Source organism: Pongo pygmaeus, chromosome 8 (assembly GCF_028885625.2).
Source record: "Pongo pygmaeus isolate AG05252 chromosome 8, NHGRI_mPonPyg2-v2.0_pri, whole genome shotgun sequence".
Taxonomy (NCBI): domain Eukaryota; kingdom Metazoa; phylum Chordata; class Mammalia; order Primates; family Hominidae; genus Pongo; species Pongo pygmaeus.
The window spans coordinates 48,652,017-48,671,205 of NC_072381.2; the positions used below are offsets into that span (position 1 = coordinate 48,652,017).

General features: G+C 48.4%; 1 protein-coding gene across 1 annotated transcript; it reads left to right on the plus strand.

The window, feature by feature from the left end:
* The first annotated feature begins 17 nt into the window (after positions 1-17).
* LOC129045008 (uncharacterized) lies at positions 18-17,685 on the plus strand. Its single transcript, XM_054503309.1, has 9 exons — positions 18-280; positions 584-680; positions 751-953; positions 6,305-6,365; positions 12,548-12,668; positions 13,199-13,405; positions 14,389-14,615; positions 16,873-17,207; positions 17,484-17,685. The coding sequence occupies exons 1-7, from the start codon at positions 18-20 to the stop codon at positions 14,595-14,597; spliced, it is 1,161 nt and encodes a 386-aa protein (XP_054359284.1). The 3' UTR covers positions 14,598-14,615; positions 16,873-17,207; positions 17,484-17,685.
* The last annotated feature ends 1,504 nt before the right edge of the window (positions 17,686-19,189 follow it).

Genomic DNA, 19,189 nt, shown 5'->3' on the forward strand with positions numbered 1-19,189 from the left:
GAACTGAATGAGAACCAATGAAAAGCAAACAAGTTAGTCCCGAGGCGGAGGGCCTGTTGGCGGTGGCGGCCCAAGGCAGCCGAGGGGGGTCCTGCTTTCTGTGCGTTGGGGCTCAAGCTCGCCACCTGCCCGGCTTGCGGCGCAGCCGCCGGCAGAGCTCGATCTGCGGGAATGAGACCGGTTTTTGCAGTCAGCGTAGCTGGGACTCCAAGCCCACGGCGCCACCAGCCCAGCCTCAGTTTCCTCGCCTGTACAAAGCAGAAGGCGCCGGCGGCTCTCAGTAAAAGCGAATGTAGCCTTTGTACCTCCGACCCCTCAACTGTGAAATGAGCTAATCACAGGCCCACCCCGCGGAGTGGGACGGGAGATTCAATGAGACCCGCCCCACGCTGCGAAATCCTTTGCGTCGTGTCTGACAAGCAGACAGTACTCAATAAATGGTAGCTGTAAGTAAGTCCTTTAAACCTAAGTACTTACTGCCTTACCCAAGAAAAGCTCCGTGCGACCCAAAGAGCTAAGAACTCCCCCACCCCGACCTCCGACTCCTAGGACAATACTACTGGCGTCTGCCTTCTGGGTCCAGAAAACTCTTCCTTCGGAGCCGTCCCTCGGCGGTGCTTAGCCCTCCGGATACCCCCGAGACACCCCAGATGGCCCCAGTCCGGCGGCGAAGGGAGAGGGTGCAGGCCGGCACCCAGGAGGTGCAGGGGTGAGGAGAACGCCCCTTTGGGCCTCGCTTTGTGACCGCAGGCTGCCCCAGCCACCTCTCTGTGTCCTTCCCAGCACAGCATCCAGCGGAGTGGGGTCAGTCGCCGCGTCCATCCAGGGGCCTGCCCTGGGGACACGTCCCTGTCCCTGGGGAGTCCTGGCCGGGGGAGTGGGCGGTCAGCGGCTCCATTAGGCGGGAGCGGTCAACAGGAGGCTGCGAGGGCTCCGGAACTCCGCTGGTGGGGGTAGGTGTCTTCTGTGCGTTTTTTTTCCAAAACCACTTTGGCCGTTAGATGGCTGTGGGCGGGCACTCCATCCATCCATCCGTCCATCCATCCATCCATCCATCCATCCATCCATCCACCCACCCACCCATCCTGGGCACTGGGCTTGGAGCCGGGAACCCCACTGCTTGGCCCCTGCCCTTAAAGAACTGAAGGCAGTGAGGTCCAGTGAAGAAGGCAGCCGTCGGGCGTCCCCAGCCCTTTGCTGGGCTGGGCGGGGGAGCCTGGCCGCTCACCGACCGCAGCGCTGGGGCTCCGGCGCCCTCTGGTGGCGGCACCTCCCTCCCGGCTCCCCAGAGCTCTGGCCGGCTCCATTCCTGCGCAGCTGACGAAACCCAGGAGGGCGAAGGGGCCCTCAGGAAATCTACACCCGGGCGGAGGGGCGCCCTGGACCTCGGAGATCCGACCCCGCGGGAGCCGCGCGCAGCCTCGCTTTCCCTTAAATCTGGCCAAAGCAAACGCCATCGCCTCTCGCTTCTTCTTCTTTTTTTTTTTTCCTTTGCCACAAAATCAGGTAGGCAGCTGGACCTAGGATCTGTCCCAGAAGCCTGAAAGGCCCGCGTGGCCTGAGTCGAGGGCGAACCAGGGCTTCAGGCCTGGCCGCCGCCCCTCCCGCAGGCGCGCTGAGGCCCCAGAACAGAAGCTAGTGTGGCACCCATGGGGCCATCCCTTCCGCTAGTCGTTCGTTAAATACTTACTGAGCACCCACTATGTGCTAGACCTGGGCTACATGTTTGAAGTACTTCAGAAAAGGCACTAAACGTTTAGAAGCACATGGCGCTAAGCATAAGTAATTACGCATAAAATACTTAGAAGGCCATTAAATGCTAGGGGAAGATAGAGCAGAGGAAAGTGGGGTGGGAGTTAGGATTTTAAATAGGGTGGCCAAGGATCCATATTTTAGGTACAAGCCTCACAATTTTACAATTGGCGATTGAAATTTTAAACCCTGGCCGGGCACAGTGGCTCACGCCTGTAATCCCAGCACTTTGGGAGGCCGAGGCGGGCGGATCACGAGGTCAGGAGTTCGAGACCATCCTGGCTAACACGGCGAAACCCCGTGTCTACTAAAAATACAAAAAAATTAGCCGGGCGTGGTGGTGGGCGCCTGTAGTCCCAGCTACTCGGGAGGCTGAGGCAGGAGAATGGCGTGAACCAGGGAGGCGGCGCTTCCAGTGAGCCGAGATGACGCCACTGCACTCCAGCCTGGGTGACAAAGCGAGACTCCGTCTCAAAAATAAATAAATAAATAAATAAATATGTAAATAAAATAAAATAAAACGCTGTACACTCTGGGGGCCTCCGCACCGCCTGCACAGGCAGGCGGCCATCAGACCAGGCCATTTTAACATGACTCCAGCTCACTCGGCCACAGGGGTACCTCTCAAATTCGGGTCTGTGTCCTTTGCTTATGCTTATGCTCAAAAGACTCCACCTTTCTTTCTCTGCCTGGGGACTCTTACTCCCAATAGAGCTACACCTTCTCCTGAGGTCTTCAGACTCTGTGCCGCTCCACCAGGTAATGCAGGGCACAGCGGCTCCTCAGGGATGCCTTGTTAAGCACAGTTCAAGGTGGGAGGCAGGGGGTCTGGCTGCTGAGTTAAAGGCAGGGCATCTCCTGAGCTGGCATGTGTGCTATGGTCTCTAGACCCCTGGGCAGCATCTGCCCACCCCCTTTTGCCTGGCCTGGGCCGTTCATTTCCCCAGGGCTCAACGGCTGGGCCTGCAAGAGGGTTCCCAGTAGGGATTAAAGGTTTACACTAAATCCATGTTGTACAGTCTGTAATTGACAAGGTGACTTCAAGTGGTACTCTGAAATCTATAAAATATAGATTTATGTATTTATTTTTTTAAGTAATAAGAAAAAATATAACTGGCACAGTAAAGGCAGATATTTCAGATATTGCTCAGGTTTTTTTTTTAATATATGGTTCAAGTTTTAAAAAGTAAGTCAATTGAAACTAACATAGCAAGTACTAGTCTAGGTGGCTGGAGACATAGCAAAAATTTTGACAGCAATACAAATAGATCTGAAATTTGAAAACCTTTTCTACGTGAAGAATATTTTTTGTATTATTTGACACCCTCCCACCCCAATCCCCCTTTTGAAATAAATATTTGGCTCCAAAGTGCTGAAACATAAAATCACACAAAGGAGGCACGATGTCTTCCTCACTCGCCTGCCAGGTGAGGCTGGAGAACGCTGGTCCAGGAGCGCTCAGGTCGTAGGAAGACCGTGGGGCCCTATGGGATCCCTGGATACCCTTGGCCCTGCCACCCCTCCGGGAGTGCTCCTCTCCCAACTCCCATGCAGTCCTGGAGGGACCCCTCCCAACCACCCACATCTGCCCTCACTTCTTTGGCACCTGGCCCTGGGGTTCAGGAGCAGGTGGCCTATTCCAGGAACCAGGAAGCCTGGTGAGGAAGACAAATCCTCACCGCCTTGCTGATGTCATCTGTGCAGCAGGTACATTAGCTGACATGGTGGATTTAGTCAGTGTGAAACCACTTGGCCCAGAGAAGGCCCTTAGGAAGATATTGAACAGTGAACTTACATAGGACTTTAGTTTGCCTTCTTTGAATTTGTCAATTTGGTACTTTCAAAGACCAAGCTTGCAGTATAAGCCCCACTGTCGCAGCTTTGAAGACATGGAACCCAAGTCTCCATGGGCTCTGAGCCCAAGGCTCAGAGTTGAGGGCCTCAGCCAACATGACAGAGCCAGGCAGGAGCAAGGGTGCATCTCTCTGGGGCCAATGTCTCTGGATCCTGGAACATCAGCCAGGTCCTGGAAGCACGCTTGGGGACATAAGTCACTCCCATGGCAGTCATCCAGGGAGCCTTTTGGAATCCGTACCTTGGCATTTGACCAGCTGGCCATGTTTTTCCTGTCTAGATCCCCACTGGCCTCAAGAGCCAGTTGCAAACAGCCCCAGGCTGCCCTAGAGGGAAGGACCCTTGAGAGGCAGAGCTGGTCCCCACTGGCTCTGGGCACATGTGTAGGCAAGCAAGGCTTACCGTCAGGGTATGTGCACGTCTAGCAGGCCAGGACTTCTGTCTGAGCAGGCCCTGCCCAAAGACTCCCTTGCTGGACAGTGCTGAGGCAGGGGGATCTGAGAATGTAAGAATAACAAACTCAGTTTCTCCTTACTCTCACAACACAAAATACTTCTGTGACTTCAGATGTGTGTGTGTGGGGGCGGGGGGGATTTCCCCACATACAAAGCCAGTAGTCCTTCAGCTGCAGACACCAGCTGGCTGTCCTCTAATTCAATTCAACTCTGAGACGATCTACCTGGAGGTAGGCTCAGGTCCCACAGGTTGAGGCCCCAGTCCCACAAGGCTGCTCCTACTTCAGATACCAGTTGCAAGCCCTGGGTTGTTTTCCCCGAGCTTCTAACCAAATGACCATAAATTAGGGTTTCTACAACCCCATCCTTGGGTTTCATTAATTTGCTACCACAGCTCATGGAACTCAGGGAAGCACTTATGATTAGTGGTTTATTAAAAAGGTTATTATGGGCTGGGCGAGGTGGCTCACGGCTGTAATCTCAGCACTTTGGGAGGCTGATGTGGGTGGATCACCTGAGGTCAGGAGTTGGAGACCAGCCTGGCCAACATGGTGAAACCCTGTCTCTACTAAAAATACAAAAATCAACTGGGCTTGGTGGCAGGCACCTGTAATCCTAGCTACTTGGGAGGCTGAGGCAGGAGAATCTCTTGAACCTGCGAGGCGGAGGTTGCAGTGAGCCAAGATCACACCACTGCACTCCAGCCTAGGTGACAAGAGCAAAACTCTGTCTCCAAAAAAAAAGGTATTACGAAGGCTACAGAGGAAGAGATGCATAGGGTGAGGTATGGGGGAAGGGGACATGAAGTCTCCATGCCCTCTCTAGGCACCATCCTCCAGGAACCTCCACTGTCGTGAAGCCCTCTGAACCCTGCTTTGTTGTGTTTGTATAGAAGCTTCATTACGTAGGCATGATTGATTACATCACTGGCCATGGGTAACTTAGCCTTCAGCCCTATTTCCTTCCTCAGAGGCTGATGGGGTGGGGCTGTAAGTTCCCGCCTTCTAATCCTGCTTGGTGTTTCTGATGACTAGCCCCCATCCCGAAGCTACCCACGGGTTGCCAGCCATCAGTCAAGTAAACGAAAGATTTTAGGAGTTGCATGCCAGGAAGCTGGGACAAAGACCAAATATATATTTCACAATAGCACAGTTGGTATTTCCTGGGACATTCCCTGGGACTGTCGGACTACCAGGGCTCAGATCTGTGCCCCCAATCCCCACACCAGTTCCCAGGAACCAAGTAGTGAACCTTCCTGTGCTCAGTCACCACAATCAGGCCTGGATTCCTTCTGCCTCCCTTTCCTAGCCCCACCCCTCTCTCCTATTCCCCTTGCCTCTGGGCAGACTGGACTCAGCAGCCAGGGCTCCACTGAAGGTTCTGATACTGGAGTATACATCAGTCCCTACCTATCAGAAACCCCAGAGTGTGCACACTGAGAGTGTGAACAGCATTGACACTGGAGTCACCCTGTGCTGGGCGCCTTCTGTCACCTTTCTCCTTGCATCTAGCTGATGAGGTGAGTTCAATGTAGCAAGCCCATTCCCTGAACTAAGGGACAGAGATCACAAAACTGTTATTTGTCAGGGCTGGAGTTTAAATCCACTCTGAAGTAGGGCTGTTCCTGGTGAAGGAGAAAGAGCTGGTTTGCCACATAAAACACAGCACGCCCAGTTATGTTTGAATTTCACAGAAAAGCGAGGGTTTTTTGTTTGTTTGTTTTTTGTTCATTTGTTTGTTTTTAAGTATCAATGTGTCCCAAACATTGCATGGGGTGTGGGGCATACTTATTAAAAAGAATTATCAGTGTTTGTCTGAAATTCAGGTTTAATGGAGCATCCGGTATTTTCATTTGCTGAGTCTATGCTCGTCACATTGCCATAGCCCCCCGCCTTGCGGTCTTCTGCCTGGCCCTTCAGAACATGTGGTTGAGGTTGGGAAGGGAAGTTACGGAGTCACTTATTTTTTTCATTGAGAGGATTTCTTGAGTTTTATTAACACAGAGATGCTAGAAAGTGGTGCATGAAAGCAATATAGGAATGATCTTTTCTTGTTCTCCTTTCTGGGATGAACAGTGTAACACAGCACCTGCACCAACCCTACCCTTCCAGAAATAGTCCTAGCCATGCCTGAAGCAAGGGTAGGCAGGTCTCTTATCCCCAATATCACCAGCCGTGCTCTTCCTCTGATCCCGTCAGATGTGTATGATGCCCGTCTATTGACACTCTTTCCATCTCTTTCAGGTGGGTGAGCTATGTGTGGAGAAGGAGAGGAGGGGAGAAGTATCTCAGGAAAGAGGGCCACGTAAGCAATATCCTGGGCTGGTGGGATTCTGCAGGAGAGGAAAGAGCTCAAGAGCTGCTGTGGATTGTAAGGGAGGAGCTGGGTCTGCTGCCTGCACAGATGGTCCCTTCCAATTAGAGAAGCCAGGATTCCAGCTCCACTGGCCCTCCTTGTTCGGAAGAGGAGTTTTTACTTCTTTCTTCACCCTACATCCCTGTGGCAGGGTGTCTGTAGTCTTACTGCATGGATGATCTGGACTGGGCTGTACACAGAGGCTGCTGAGAGAGGCTTTCAAGGCTGAGTGCAAATGCAGGCTTCACCAGCAGCCTGGCCTAGGGGATGTAAGTGGGAGATGGACTCAGGTGGGGATACCTCTGAGGTATCCATCCATTCATCTACTCACCTACCCATATATTAATCCATTCATCTGTTCACCCACTGAAACACCCAGTCATCCATCCATACATCCATCCAACACATGCACCCATCCGTCCATCCATTCATCCACCCACCTACCCATACATTAATCCATTCATCATTCACCCTCCAAAACACCCAATCATCCATCTATATATCCATCCAACACCATCTACCCAGCCATCCGTCCATTCATTCATCCATGCCTCCATTCATCCATGCACCCCTCCATCTATCCAGCCAATTATCCATCTGCTCATCCATCCACTCATCCATCACTCCATCCATCCTACACCATCCATCCATCCAGCCAGCCAGTCATCTCTCCATCTGTCTGTCCAGCCAACTGTCTATCCACCCATCCATCTGGCTCTCCCCTTCACCCCCTCCACACCAGTCCTCTCCAACTGCTTTAGTCCTGAGTGATATTTTCCATAAGGAACAGAAAGACATGCTTCCTGCTTCCTGGACCACAGGAAAAAAGAAGCAAGTACCAAAAGCTCAAAACCTGGAGATCACTCAGCAAATTTTAGCCTTGAAATAGATCAAAACCTTCACCTTTCTCTGCTGAAGGAATGGCCTTCTCTTATAGGCAGGGAGGGTTTCCTAGGGAAAGCCCACCCAGGCAGGAGATGAGGAGAGCAGCATCTGAGCACACTTCACCCCACAGTGCCCATCCCATGAGTATCCTCCATAAATTACAAAGAAAGAAAAAAAAATAGGGAAAAAACAAACCTTTATTTCTCTGTTTACTTCTCGGCATTTAATGAGCAGTTGTTAACATGACTGAAACCATCTGATGATTTTTACCAAATGGAAAAATCTGCCTACAGGGGCAATAAAATAAATATTCAGGATAGAGAGAGGCAGTCATAAAAGACATTACCCGGTTGTAAACGGAGGCGGGTGGTGGTGATCTATTACCCCTGCCTCGGCAGCTTTCAACAGAGTTCTGGGATTCCAGGAGGGGCCCTGACCCAAGGCAATATTTACTTCTGTGGCTTCTTCATCAGGTCAGCATGGGTATAATTCTGTCTACCAGTTGACTGGAGCTGAGGTTTCGAGCAGGAAGTGCAAACCCTGAGCGCTTATAACTCAGGAGGAGTGAGGCACCCCTTCCCGGAGTATGCCAAGAAAAGCACATTGTACTGTCCTGGCTGCAGGGGTGAGGCCCCTGCACATCCAGGCCATTATCAGCTTTGTGCCCTGGCTAACAGTGCCTCTAGTTGGTGCATTTGTCAGCTGTATTTTACCCCAGAGCTCTGGGAGGCTCATCCTTTTTTGGTATACCACCACGTGGAGAGAGCAGGGTTTTAGTAGTGTGGCTGCTTCATGCACCTTGGTAGAGCTAATTAGACCCAGAAAAGATCTTGAAGTCTGAGCGGAAGTTTAAAATCAAAGCTTAAACTTGCAAAGACAGGCATTCCTTCTCCAGGGACCAAACACGAAGCTGCCTTTGGAGGTGGCCACAGTTGTGCCAGCCCCTATAACAACCTCAGCGTGCCCAGATGTTAGATAGACCCAAAGGATCGCATAGGCAGGCCACACCAGCAGCTCACATGAACTTAGCAGCGGCATTGCAGAGCAAGCGTGCTTATCCCATTTTCAGATCAGAGAGGGAGGTAACTTCCCAACACCACAGGAACCAGCAGTGCAGCTGAGGCTCTGACCAGGGCTCATGCTATGACCCTGCCTGTTCCCCTCATGATCCCCAGTCTGGCTGCAGAAGTGTTTGGTTTTTGGTTGCTTTGGATGCAGAAGTGCAGACTCCCCCCGACCCTCTGGCCTACTTCAGGGTGCATTCACTGGTATGGGGTAGGGATCTGTTGCATCACAGCTAGGCTCTGCCTGAGAGCTTGGAGGAGTTTAATAAACTTAGAGAACAGCTGACCACAAAGACCAGAATAAGGCTTGGATCCCTTTGGTGTGTGCCCACAGCCAGTCATGGGGTCTGCACAGCCTCAGAGGCCCAGGCTGGCTGGAGGCTGCAGCATGGGATGGGTTGGTCACCCAGGTGTGCCACAGCACCTGCTCCCACTTTTACATGCCAGTCAGCACCTTCCTGGGGGGCACCAGGCGTGGCTCTCAGTCCTCCTGAAGAGGGGCTCCTTCAGCCTTGCCCTTGAAGACCTGAAATGCTCATGGGTAAGGTCATGTGCAGACACCAATTCTTAGAATGGAATAATTCAAAGAGCCTTTGGGTGGTTAGAGGACCTGGAGGTGGGGGTGAGGGTCTGCTTTTTTTTTTGTGGAGGCACCAGAAGCTTTGAGGATGACATTTTTCTGTCCTGCAGAAGTGCAGGGAATTACAGCATTTTAAAATTTTTCATCTTTGCTTCTTCTCATGGAGAGCTCTAGTTGGTTTATGAAAGAACTGTCCTGTGCATTTTTCTTTCCCATGGAACTACCGGGTTCCCATCCCCATTTCGCCAGTGAGGACTCTGGGACTACAGACCTGAAGGAGGTTACTCAGGTGGTCGTGGGACACCAGGGCACCTGGGGGGGTTCACACCCTGGCTTCTGTGGTCTCTGAAGGTAGGTGCAGAGCTGAGAGGGCTGGGAGCGCGGTCAGGTTTTGCAAAGAGTAGCTTGTTGGGTGCTTCTGCAGGATCCCTTTTAGATGCGACCTTAGCAAGACACAAGACAATCTCCTTCCAACAGTCACTGCCTCGCTCCTACAGGCTCCCTGGGTTTCTGAAGCCACCTTAGTCTTAACACAAGGGGGATTTCAGGCCGGTGTCTGCACACAACCAGGCCTGGGGCACTCCTGAGTGTTAAGGAAAACAGGTTTGAAGTCCCCATGCCATTGCTGCTTTCAGCTCAGCCCCCTGAACAGGTCCTTAAATGGGAGTTTGTTTTCTGTAATCACCACCCCCTGGAATCTGGGCAATCATGGTTTCTGTGGGAACCAGTCTGTCTGCAGGCCCAGGAACCATGGAAGATGAGAGCGAAGATAAATTGGTCTCTTTACCCAGGGGCCAGCCCTCCATGAGTATTGAAGAAGGGAAGGGAGTCGGGGGAGGCAGACGGGGCCTTAGGGAAGGAAGAGGAGAGGACTGCGCAGAGGTCCAGAGAGGGAATACATTTTCCAGGAGCAGCCCTGTGGTAGGAGGTGGAGGGTGCACATGTGTGTCTGTGTCCATCCTCATTGTTGGACAAGGCTTTGCCTCCAGGAGCCCAGCGGGAGCAGCTGAGGGCAGGGCCAGGCTGGGGTGTGCTTGTCACCTGTTTCTCCCTCCCTCCCAGGCCATAGAAATGAGGTCCTTCTCTTCCCTTCCCCCTGTCCCTATAAGCCCAGGTGTGTGCTGGTGCCTGCCCCAGAGGACATCTGGGGCCAGGAGGTACCTAGGTGGTGAACAGCTGGACTGATTTCTGGGAATGACAGAGGACAAAAAAAAAAAAAAGGAACTTGTTTATTCAGATGGAAATGCTTCACGTGTGCAAAATTTGACCTCCATCTCCCTAGGTTGCCAGATGGTGGATGTATTTCGTTTGTACGTAAGAAAAAGGAAGAAACTGGATGGAGAGCCAGCAGTCAGGCCTTACAGTGGCCCACTCCCCACTTTGGGCTCAGAGGGACACTGTCCATGCCAAGAGAAGTGGGGAGCCACTGGGTGCCCCTGGGAAAAGCCTTTGCTGCCCAGCCTGGCCTGGCTCCCAGTGTCCTCTGCAGGACTGAGAGAGCTGCTTGGCAGATGCCAAGTTTAGCTCAGATCCTAACCAAGGAGGGGAGAGGTGCATTGGGCATCTCCACCCCACACCCAGGCCTCTAAGGCAGAACTCATTTGGCCTTTTTGGTTGTGGATTTGGGGGCCTTCAGAGGCCACATTTCCACCTCCAGCAGGTCAGCCTGGAGAGAGAGGCTCAGTGGTGAGCCAGGCCAGCTGGCAGCCACTGTTCAGCTCTGCACTCCTGTCCAGTAAGCCCCTGCTTCCCGGGATCGGTTTGGAGAAAGAACCTAAAAAGTCGGGCCACTCTTGTCCTGGAACACTCAACAGCTTCCCTGCTCCTCCCCATGCTCACTTTTCCTGAGTTTGCTTTTCCCAAGTGACCTGATTGGCATCCCAGTGCCTACATGTTGTTGGAGACAAGGAAAGCGAGGCTCAGGGAGTTTGTTACCAGTGAGTGGAAAAGACGGGATCTGAACTCATGGTCAGCTACAAATCCCAGCTTTCCCTGTCATGCTGCACAAGCCGTCTCAGGGCAGGAAGGAGGAGGCCTCTCAGCATGACTGACTGCTTCTCAGCTGGGCCTGGAGTCTTGGGCTACAACTAGAATTTGCAAGAGTCCCAGGACAACAGCCGGGGAGAGCGCGGCAGAGCCGAGTGGGTTGCCCCTGGGGCAATTTGAAAGGTTTCATGAAGGAGGGGATCTGAGCTAAATGTTGAAGGAGGCAAAGATTAAAAAGTAGAGATGTGGTGGGTGGAGCAAGAGGGTTTCGGAAGCAAAGAATGAGGGTGAGGCCATGGGGCTTGTGCTGGGGGCAGCCAGGAGAGCAGTTTGGTGTGTAGGGGGTGCCTGAGGGGCCATCTTCAGGCTCCTCGGGGAAGGCTGGTGGCCGTCAGCCAGGAGCTCTCCCAGCACTGGGGGGAAGCTCGTCCTTCAGACCTGGTGGTCCCTGGTGGGGAATCACAGCATGCACAGTCTACCCCTTGCTCTGCCAAACCCTGGCTCAGGAGGGTTTTGTGTTAGAAGAGGAGCCCGGCCAGGGAAGGCATAGGACATGGACTTTCAGGAGTCCCTGCACGCAGGAGGCCCCTGTGTGTGGGCAGCCAGCTTGGACAGGAGGGTGATGGGACCTCTGTGAAGTCTCTGGGAATTCGATGGAGTTTCATGGGCCAGGTTTAAGATGAAATGTATTTTAAAGAGCTTTTTATGATGGAAATAGCAGGAATATAAAAATTCTACCGGCTTGTTGGAACAGTGTGTCTACAAACCTTTTGCGAGGGCTTTCGTATTAGTTAAACAGTTTTACAGTCACGGGTGACTAAAATCCAACAGAATTAACTTAGGCCAAGGTGGAGGAATGGGCCGGGATGTGATGGTACAGTAAGGGAAGGGAAAGAGGGGAGGGGAGGAGAGGGGAGGAGACGGGAGGGGAGGGGAGACAAGACTAAATCTCCCTCTCTCCCATCTCTCTGTCTACTCTCACGTACTTGAAATGGAGGATGAGAGCCCTGCAGCCTGGCCCCAGCCTCTGAGGAGGGATTGTGCACTGGGCTCAGCCAGGGCTTCAGTAGAGCTGGGTCATGTGGCCACTGCTGCCTGGTCCTGGTGGAGGGTCCCTGCACTTAGCTTCCCTCACTCCTCCTCTCCCATCCAGCTGTTAGGATGAATGCAGATGAGGCCTGGGGCAGGGAATGGGGGAGGGCTGTTGCTGGAGGTCAGCAAAGTTTGAAGTCTGACCTAGGCTCTCACAGCTGGCCCGGGGCTGCCACGGGGCTCCAGGACAAGCACTGGTCCCTTGTCCTTACTACTGGCTTTTTTCAAAACCTAGTAGGATACTTGGGACATCTGGGCATAGGCAATCATGCCCTTCATCTGAGTCATCAGCCTGGCAAGCCCAGCGTGGGTAAAGAGTGGTGTCAGGGGTTCATATGGCTACCTTGTAAGTTCCAGAACTCCAGGTCCACAGGAGCCCCTTGGTCCTGAGCCTACAGCAGGCAGCTCCAGACACAGGCGGCACAGGTGACATCAGCCACCTAGTCCGAGCACCACAGGCTTGCAGGCAGATATGCTACGAAGCCCATGGTTGACCATTCTCTTTCTCAACATTGTCTTCAAAGGTTGGCACAATACTTTCAGCATGTGAACACCACACGGGAAAGAAGCTGGCATTGAACTTAGGTTTCTGGAGCATCTCTTATGGTCTGCACCCTCCTGGGAAACAGGCATATGTTATCTATGGTAATTGACACAAGGATACTACGAAACAGGCGATTTTATCACCATTTGTTAAATTAAGAAAGAAATCGGCTTAAGCAACATAAGTAACTCACCCAGCTCACCCAATGAGTGGCTGGGATGAATCTGGGCTGTCTGGTCGGAGCCTGTGAGAGCCACACTGCCTGCTTTTGTCAGGTGGCAGCTCCTCCTGCTGTGTTCTGGGGAAAGTGCTGGGGAAAGTCAATTAACAGCACTGGACCTGACCTGTGAGCCAGCATCCTCACTTGCAAATAAGGCTGAGTGGAGCCTTTTGATGCAAAGATTAAGTGTATGTGAAGGTGCATTGTAAACTGTGAAGTGGCATGCACATGGCACACAGAGGTGTCAGGATGCTTACCGTCTCAGCTGGTCAGTACACAGGACTATGAAGATGACAAGGTCAAGCCCTGCTTGCTTTGCATTTATTTTAAAAGCCCCTCTAGCATGAGAGAATAAGGTGAACCGATGGCTCCTCATTCCACTCCTGAATGCAGCTCATTTTTCATCTGCAGGCAGGCAGTTTTGCAAACGAGGCTCTGAACTTGAAGCTCAGAGGGTGAGCGAGACCTCGTGCCCCCTGGGGCCTCTGCTTGCTCCATGTTGGTGCCCCAACGTCCAGGGATGCAAAGCACAGGGGACCCTTAGAGGCCACACCTGGAAGTGCTCATTCAATGGACCGAGGGATGAAAGTGAGGAGAGAGTTAGAGGAGCTGTGCAAAGTAAGTAGGGGCTGGAAATGGGATGTGACCCAGGACATTCAGGGTGGTCAGATTTGGCCAGGAGAGCTGTGAAAATAGGGGAAACTGGTCCCCAAACCCCACAACCTTTTAAAAAATCAGCCCTGGTGGGCACAGTGGCAGAAGGACCTGAGTTTGTTACAAAGACCTCAGCAATCCTCTCCCTCTCCTGACCTGTAAACACCGAGAGCTGGAGACAATACAAGTGTCAGACGCTTCTCCACCCCCAATGAGGCCTGGGAAGCCCAAGTTGATTGGCTTTCTTTCCAGGAAGGCAGAGCCCAGACGCACTTCAAGGTGGGTATTTCTGTTTGTTTCTTCCTCAAGGAAAGCACAGCTGAAGGGCTCACATATTCCACACCCTCTTTTCAAGGCTCATTAATAAGGAGCCCAGGGCAAAATCATAAACGTGGCAAACTCCACAACCACCAAGGCCGGCAGAGCAGTGAGAGCTGCATTAATGGGGAATTTCAGTGAAATGCCGCCCAGCTCCTAAATTCATACCAGATGAGTTCCAGAAGATTAAAGTTATTACAATAAAGCCCCAGGGAATCAATCACGCTCTGCCTTGTAACCTTCTTGGTTTTCCGCATCATTCACACTAACCACTTTCTACGGGGCACTGGGGTGTTCCCTAGCTGGGCTGGACCCACAGGCCTCAATAAAGCACTTCAGGTTAGAAAGCCTAGCAAGAGGACAGGCTTGGTTCAGGTAAGTGGCTGGGGTCTGGCAAGTGGCTTGTTTAGTGACCAGTAACAATGAGGTGTGGGAGCCCGGGGGGAGGGGTGGGCTTCCTAACCCCCAGCCTGCCTGAGGCACGCCCCTGGGGGTGGTCGCTGTTGGAACCTTGATAAAAAAACAGCCTGAAAGTTGGAAAGTGGCTTGGTAAAGAGTGGAACACCGCACAGTTCTCTTTGATACTGTTTTTATGTTTTCATTTTTTATCATTTTTTTTTTTCCCAAAGTGCCTCCCAGCCATCGAGGATCAATCTCAAGTCCTTGTGTGCTCAACCAGGCTCCTGGTGAGCCAGTGATCCTGCGCCATTCTCCCCCAGAACCCCTGGTGGCCACCCGCACTGTCCCTGAACTCCTGTCCCTGAGTGTGAACACCGTCCTCATTCTGCATTGCACCCCTGGGAGCAGGCATCAGCTCTCTCTGCCTCCACTTCTATGAGAGTTCCAGATGATAGAGGTACAGAATAATTCACTAACGAGTCTGCAACCTCTAAGGCCCAGACCTGCCCTGGGGTCTCTGCCCCGGCCGTCTGCTATCTCCCTCCCAACTCCAAGCTCTACAAAAGTCTCAAGTTTGTCCACGTTTTGGTGTTCAAGCCCCCAAACTCTCTGCCCCATCCTGAATGCTCCTTCCTGCTTCAAGATATTGAGTAGGACCATCCATTCCCTTCAGAGAAGTCCCACGCTCAGCTTCAGAAATGTAGCTTGGTCCAGTGACCAAGCAAGATATTCACAAAGCTGACTGACACAGGTGCATTTCACACTTCTTATTTCTTTATTCTTATTTATGATAATATTTAACTTAGGATCAATGCTCAGCATTTGTGAGAGCTATCTAGAGTTTCCTTTTTCTGTGCAACTTTTTTTGGTTTTGATGTCAGAATTCTATTAGCTTTCCAAAGAATAATCTACAGACTCTCCCCTCCCCCAACATTCCTGCTCTTGGTCAGTTTAAACAGAATTCAGCATTTGAAAAACCCCATCCTGAAAACACTGAAGTCAGTGTTTTTGAGGGCTGTAGTTGTTTTACAACTGTTTGATTTGCCATTTAGGCATTCCTATCTCTTCTTGAGTCCATTTTATCATTTGCATGTTCCTAGAAAATGGCTTTTCATTCAGGTTTTCAGAGTCATTGATATGTTTAAGTAATTCTGTTTTCCTCTTTTTCATACTCTGGTTATTTGTGCTTTCTCATACTCTGTTTCTTTGCCCCCTGCCTCCTTCCCTCCCTCCCTTTCTCTCTCCTTGCTTTCTTTTTCTTTTACTAGTTTTTGTTTTCCTTGACTGGGCGAATTAATATTTTGTTGCACTCCATTCTGTTTCATTCTATTCCATTCTCCTCCCCCACCAAAGACATACCTTTCACCTCATTGTCAATTGTATGAGGCTTTTCTGTTGTCACTGTGATTCTATTTTTAATATTCTTTTTAGTGACCTTAACCAAAAGAATTATTATGTAAAATACCTAGTTCATTTGTTTTTATTGGTTCATATTTTTACTGAAAATATTAATGGCTATATATTTTTCTATGAGCACAGCTTTAATAGTATTCCAAAGATTCTGAAAAGGAATATTGGTTTTAAGGAAATTCCATGAGGGACTTTCAGTTTTTCTTTCACTGAAGTATTGTTTAGGGAAGAGCTTTTAAAATTTCAGAATTGTTCTGTGTTATTATTGCAATTAGTAAACTTTTATTATGCATTTTTAGTTTTCCTTTATTGATATTAAAGAAGGTGGTTTTTGTTATTTTTCTTTTTTCTTTTGAGTTTGAGGTTTTCTTTGTGAACAATAGAAAAGGATACACATTTTCTGTTCACAAGGCATAGGGACATATATAAAATGTCACACATGTTTATATGAATATATGTGTGTGTTATATATATGATCAATCTATTAATGGAATTATTTGGATTCTCTGTGTTTCACTCTTCCTTAATTTCTTGACATACAGGATTGAGTGAGAGAGCTACACTAAAGTCTTCCAATGATTTTGTGCTTTGTCAAATTTATCCTTTTATTTGTTCCAGTTTTTGCTACATTTATTAATGCTATGATGCTATGTAGTAAATAAAGGTTCTTGACAGCTATATCTTTAAATCAATCGAGCAATAAACATTATAAAATATTTTATATTTTATGTTGAACATGTATATCAAATACAATATTTTTTATATTGAACACAATTTCAATATTTTTTGGTCATGAATGTAACTGTGTATAATATTGACACTCAGCTTTCTATTTGTTTACATTGAATTGGAATATTTTTGCTCTTCATTCTGCTCTCAGTCTTTCTAAGTTCCTTTATTTTAATTTCATATTTTGTAGAATACAAGTAACCTGGAATTAGGTTATTTTGTTTTGGTCCTGACTGATGTCTCTTCTCCTTTGGGTTAGGTTTATACACTCATATTTATTGCATAAGATATACACTGTAAGACCTAGCTTTGGTGTTTCTACTTGAAAGCTTCCTTGGTTTTTAATTTTTTCTGTCTTTTGAACTAGAGTTTGTGTTCTGCCTCCTAAAAAACATCACCAGTAATTAAGAAGCAAGAATGTCGTTTTTAAACCAAAATGTTGATTTTAAACTTCACATTGTGAAATTAGATACAATGTTGTATAACATTTGACACCTTGGTGAGAAGTCAGATTAGAAAATTGCCCACGGCTCTGAACTTTCTGTGATTTGACTTCAGTGTATTTTTCCCAATAGAGCTGTTGCCTATTACAATGAAGTTAGATGTCTCCTGACCTCAGCCCATCTGTGAAGTTAAAAACCCTGTTGGATAAAAAGTTTCTGCTTTAGTCTTGCTGTCCATGCCCATGGAAGAAGCTACAACGGGTGATTTACTCTCCTGGCCCAAATCAGGTCCAGCTTCTGGGCCTCCATGCTCCATGCTGGGGGATACTGGACATTCAGAGTGCCTTTCTGTCAGCCCTGCAACACAGCCCCACTGGGGTGGCTGACTTTGTGCTGACCTTGTGTCTCTGAGCTCAGTTTCAACTGGCGTGTATCTGAGGGTTAGTCTTCAGCGACCTTGGAATGAGGTAAGGCTTTCCTAGTTCCATGTAGGTGATTATTTTTCCTTTTGTCTATATTGAGTTATTTTGGTTCATTTGAGAAGTAACTTGGCAGGAGGCTTGTTGACATTTACTTGAAATGCCATCCTTTGTCACCTCTAAATCAATCTGTCCTCTTCTCCAGGATGGGATCTCTTTGAAACAAGAGTAGTTTCATTTTCAAGGTCGGGGCTCTAGCACCTAGCCCAGTGTATGGCAGGCAGGGAGTGCTCAGGGCATGTTTGTGGGGACTTTTCTCAACAGTGTGCAGGGCTGAATGAGGGAGTGGAAGCCTCTACTCTGCAGCGAAGACAAGACAATTATGATCAGCCTCTGAATTCCCATCACCATTGCCACCAGCTGGGCCATAGGCACTTGTGCAGCCACATGGAATACCTCCTTTGTTAGAAGTACTCAGTTTGGACACTGTGGCCCTTTGGTTAGCTTTCATTTTCATTGTATCTCTTCATACATTTTTAGATTTAAAAAAAAGCTTTATTTAATAAAAATAAAACATTATTTCTTTAAAGCAAGCATTTAAAACATTTAGTGTGTATTTCTTCTGATATTGATTTTATTATTAAAAAAGACCAGAAATTCCTTGGAAAACATAATTAATGGCCAATGTTGAGGATGGAAAGTTTAACTTTCACTGAAGAAGAACCATTTTCAAGTTCATATAGACAGTAAATTACCCTCTGGAGCAATGATACTGTACTCAAGAGCCCCAGCCATCTGGAGAAGCGGTTTCCATGCGAAAATTTACAATTGCATGGTTGTATTTTAGTGCTTTCAGTTTGGTTTCTCTTGAGAAATTTCCTTCTTTTGGTGAAGTTATTTAAATTTGGACATGGCTTACATGGCAACCAGATTTCCAAATTCTCATTATAAGGGAGTCAATGCCTTGCCATATGTTCATGATTCCTTCTGTTGATAAAGTCTCCTGATGAATAATACCCATTTTTTTTCTAAAGGAAATTACTATTCCAAATTTGATAAGAGTACTTCGAGTTTCTATTTCAATAATTCTGACAACCCTGATGGAGAAATCACTTTATTTTCTCCCTCCCTCTTTTTCTTCATTGTCATGAGTGATCAATGAATTAATCAGTTTAAAGAAGTGAATGTTGCAACAGTAAGAAGATAATTTTGTACATGTCTGTTTCACTACTTGGTAATTTTTTATTGTTTAGAAGTAGAAGATGAATTAAAAAGATAAAAGCCATCAGTGTAATATACAATATAAGGCATATTGTAGCTTGTCATTAATAAATATCCCACATCATTTAGGTTTTGCTTTGGTCAACAAACTTTTACCAAATTTGCCTAGTGTTTTTGATGAAACTGCTTGACCACTATTGACTTGGAGGATTAGTGATAGAACTGAAAGATCAAGGAAATTATTCGGAGAATTCATTCTATGAGTGGACTTTTCTAGCAACAAAAGGAAGAGCTGATTTTTGCACAAGCTATGGACAAATTAGGTAGTTGTGGACACTGATTCCACACAATACACTGGAATTTAACCCAGTGGTTCTTCCCACTCCTTGCAGTGCTCATCCCTACCTTGCCTGCTTAGATTAAGTTGAAATAAATCTTTGCCTAGTCTATTTCATCTGTTCTATTGACTTGTTACACACACACACAAACAGACACACATATGTGTGTGTGTGTATATATATGTGTGTGTGTAATATATACATATATTTAGTGATTGCCCTAGGGTTTGAAATATATATTTTCAAATAATCTGAGTTTACCTTCAGGTACTATTAAATCACTTCACATCTAGTGCGAACAGCTTTCTTCCCAATTGTTGCTCCTACCTTTTGTGCCACTGTTGTCACTTATTTTACTTTTATATAAGTTATGAATATACAATCTATTGTTACCATTACTGTTTTAAATTTTTGGCTATCTTTTAGAGCAATTTAAATTAGGAAAAAAAGAGAATTTTACCTTCACTTTTT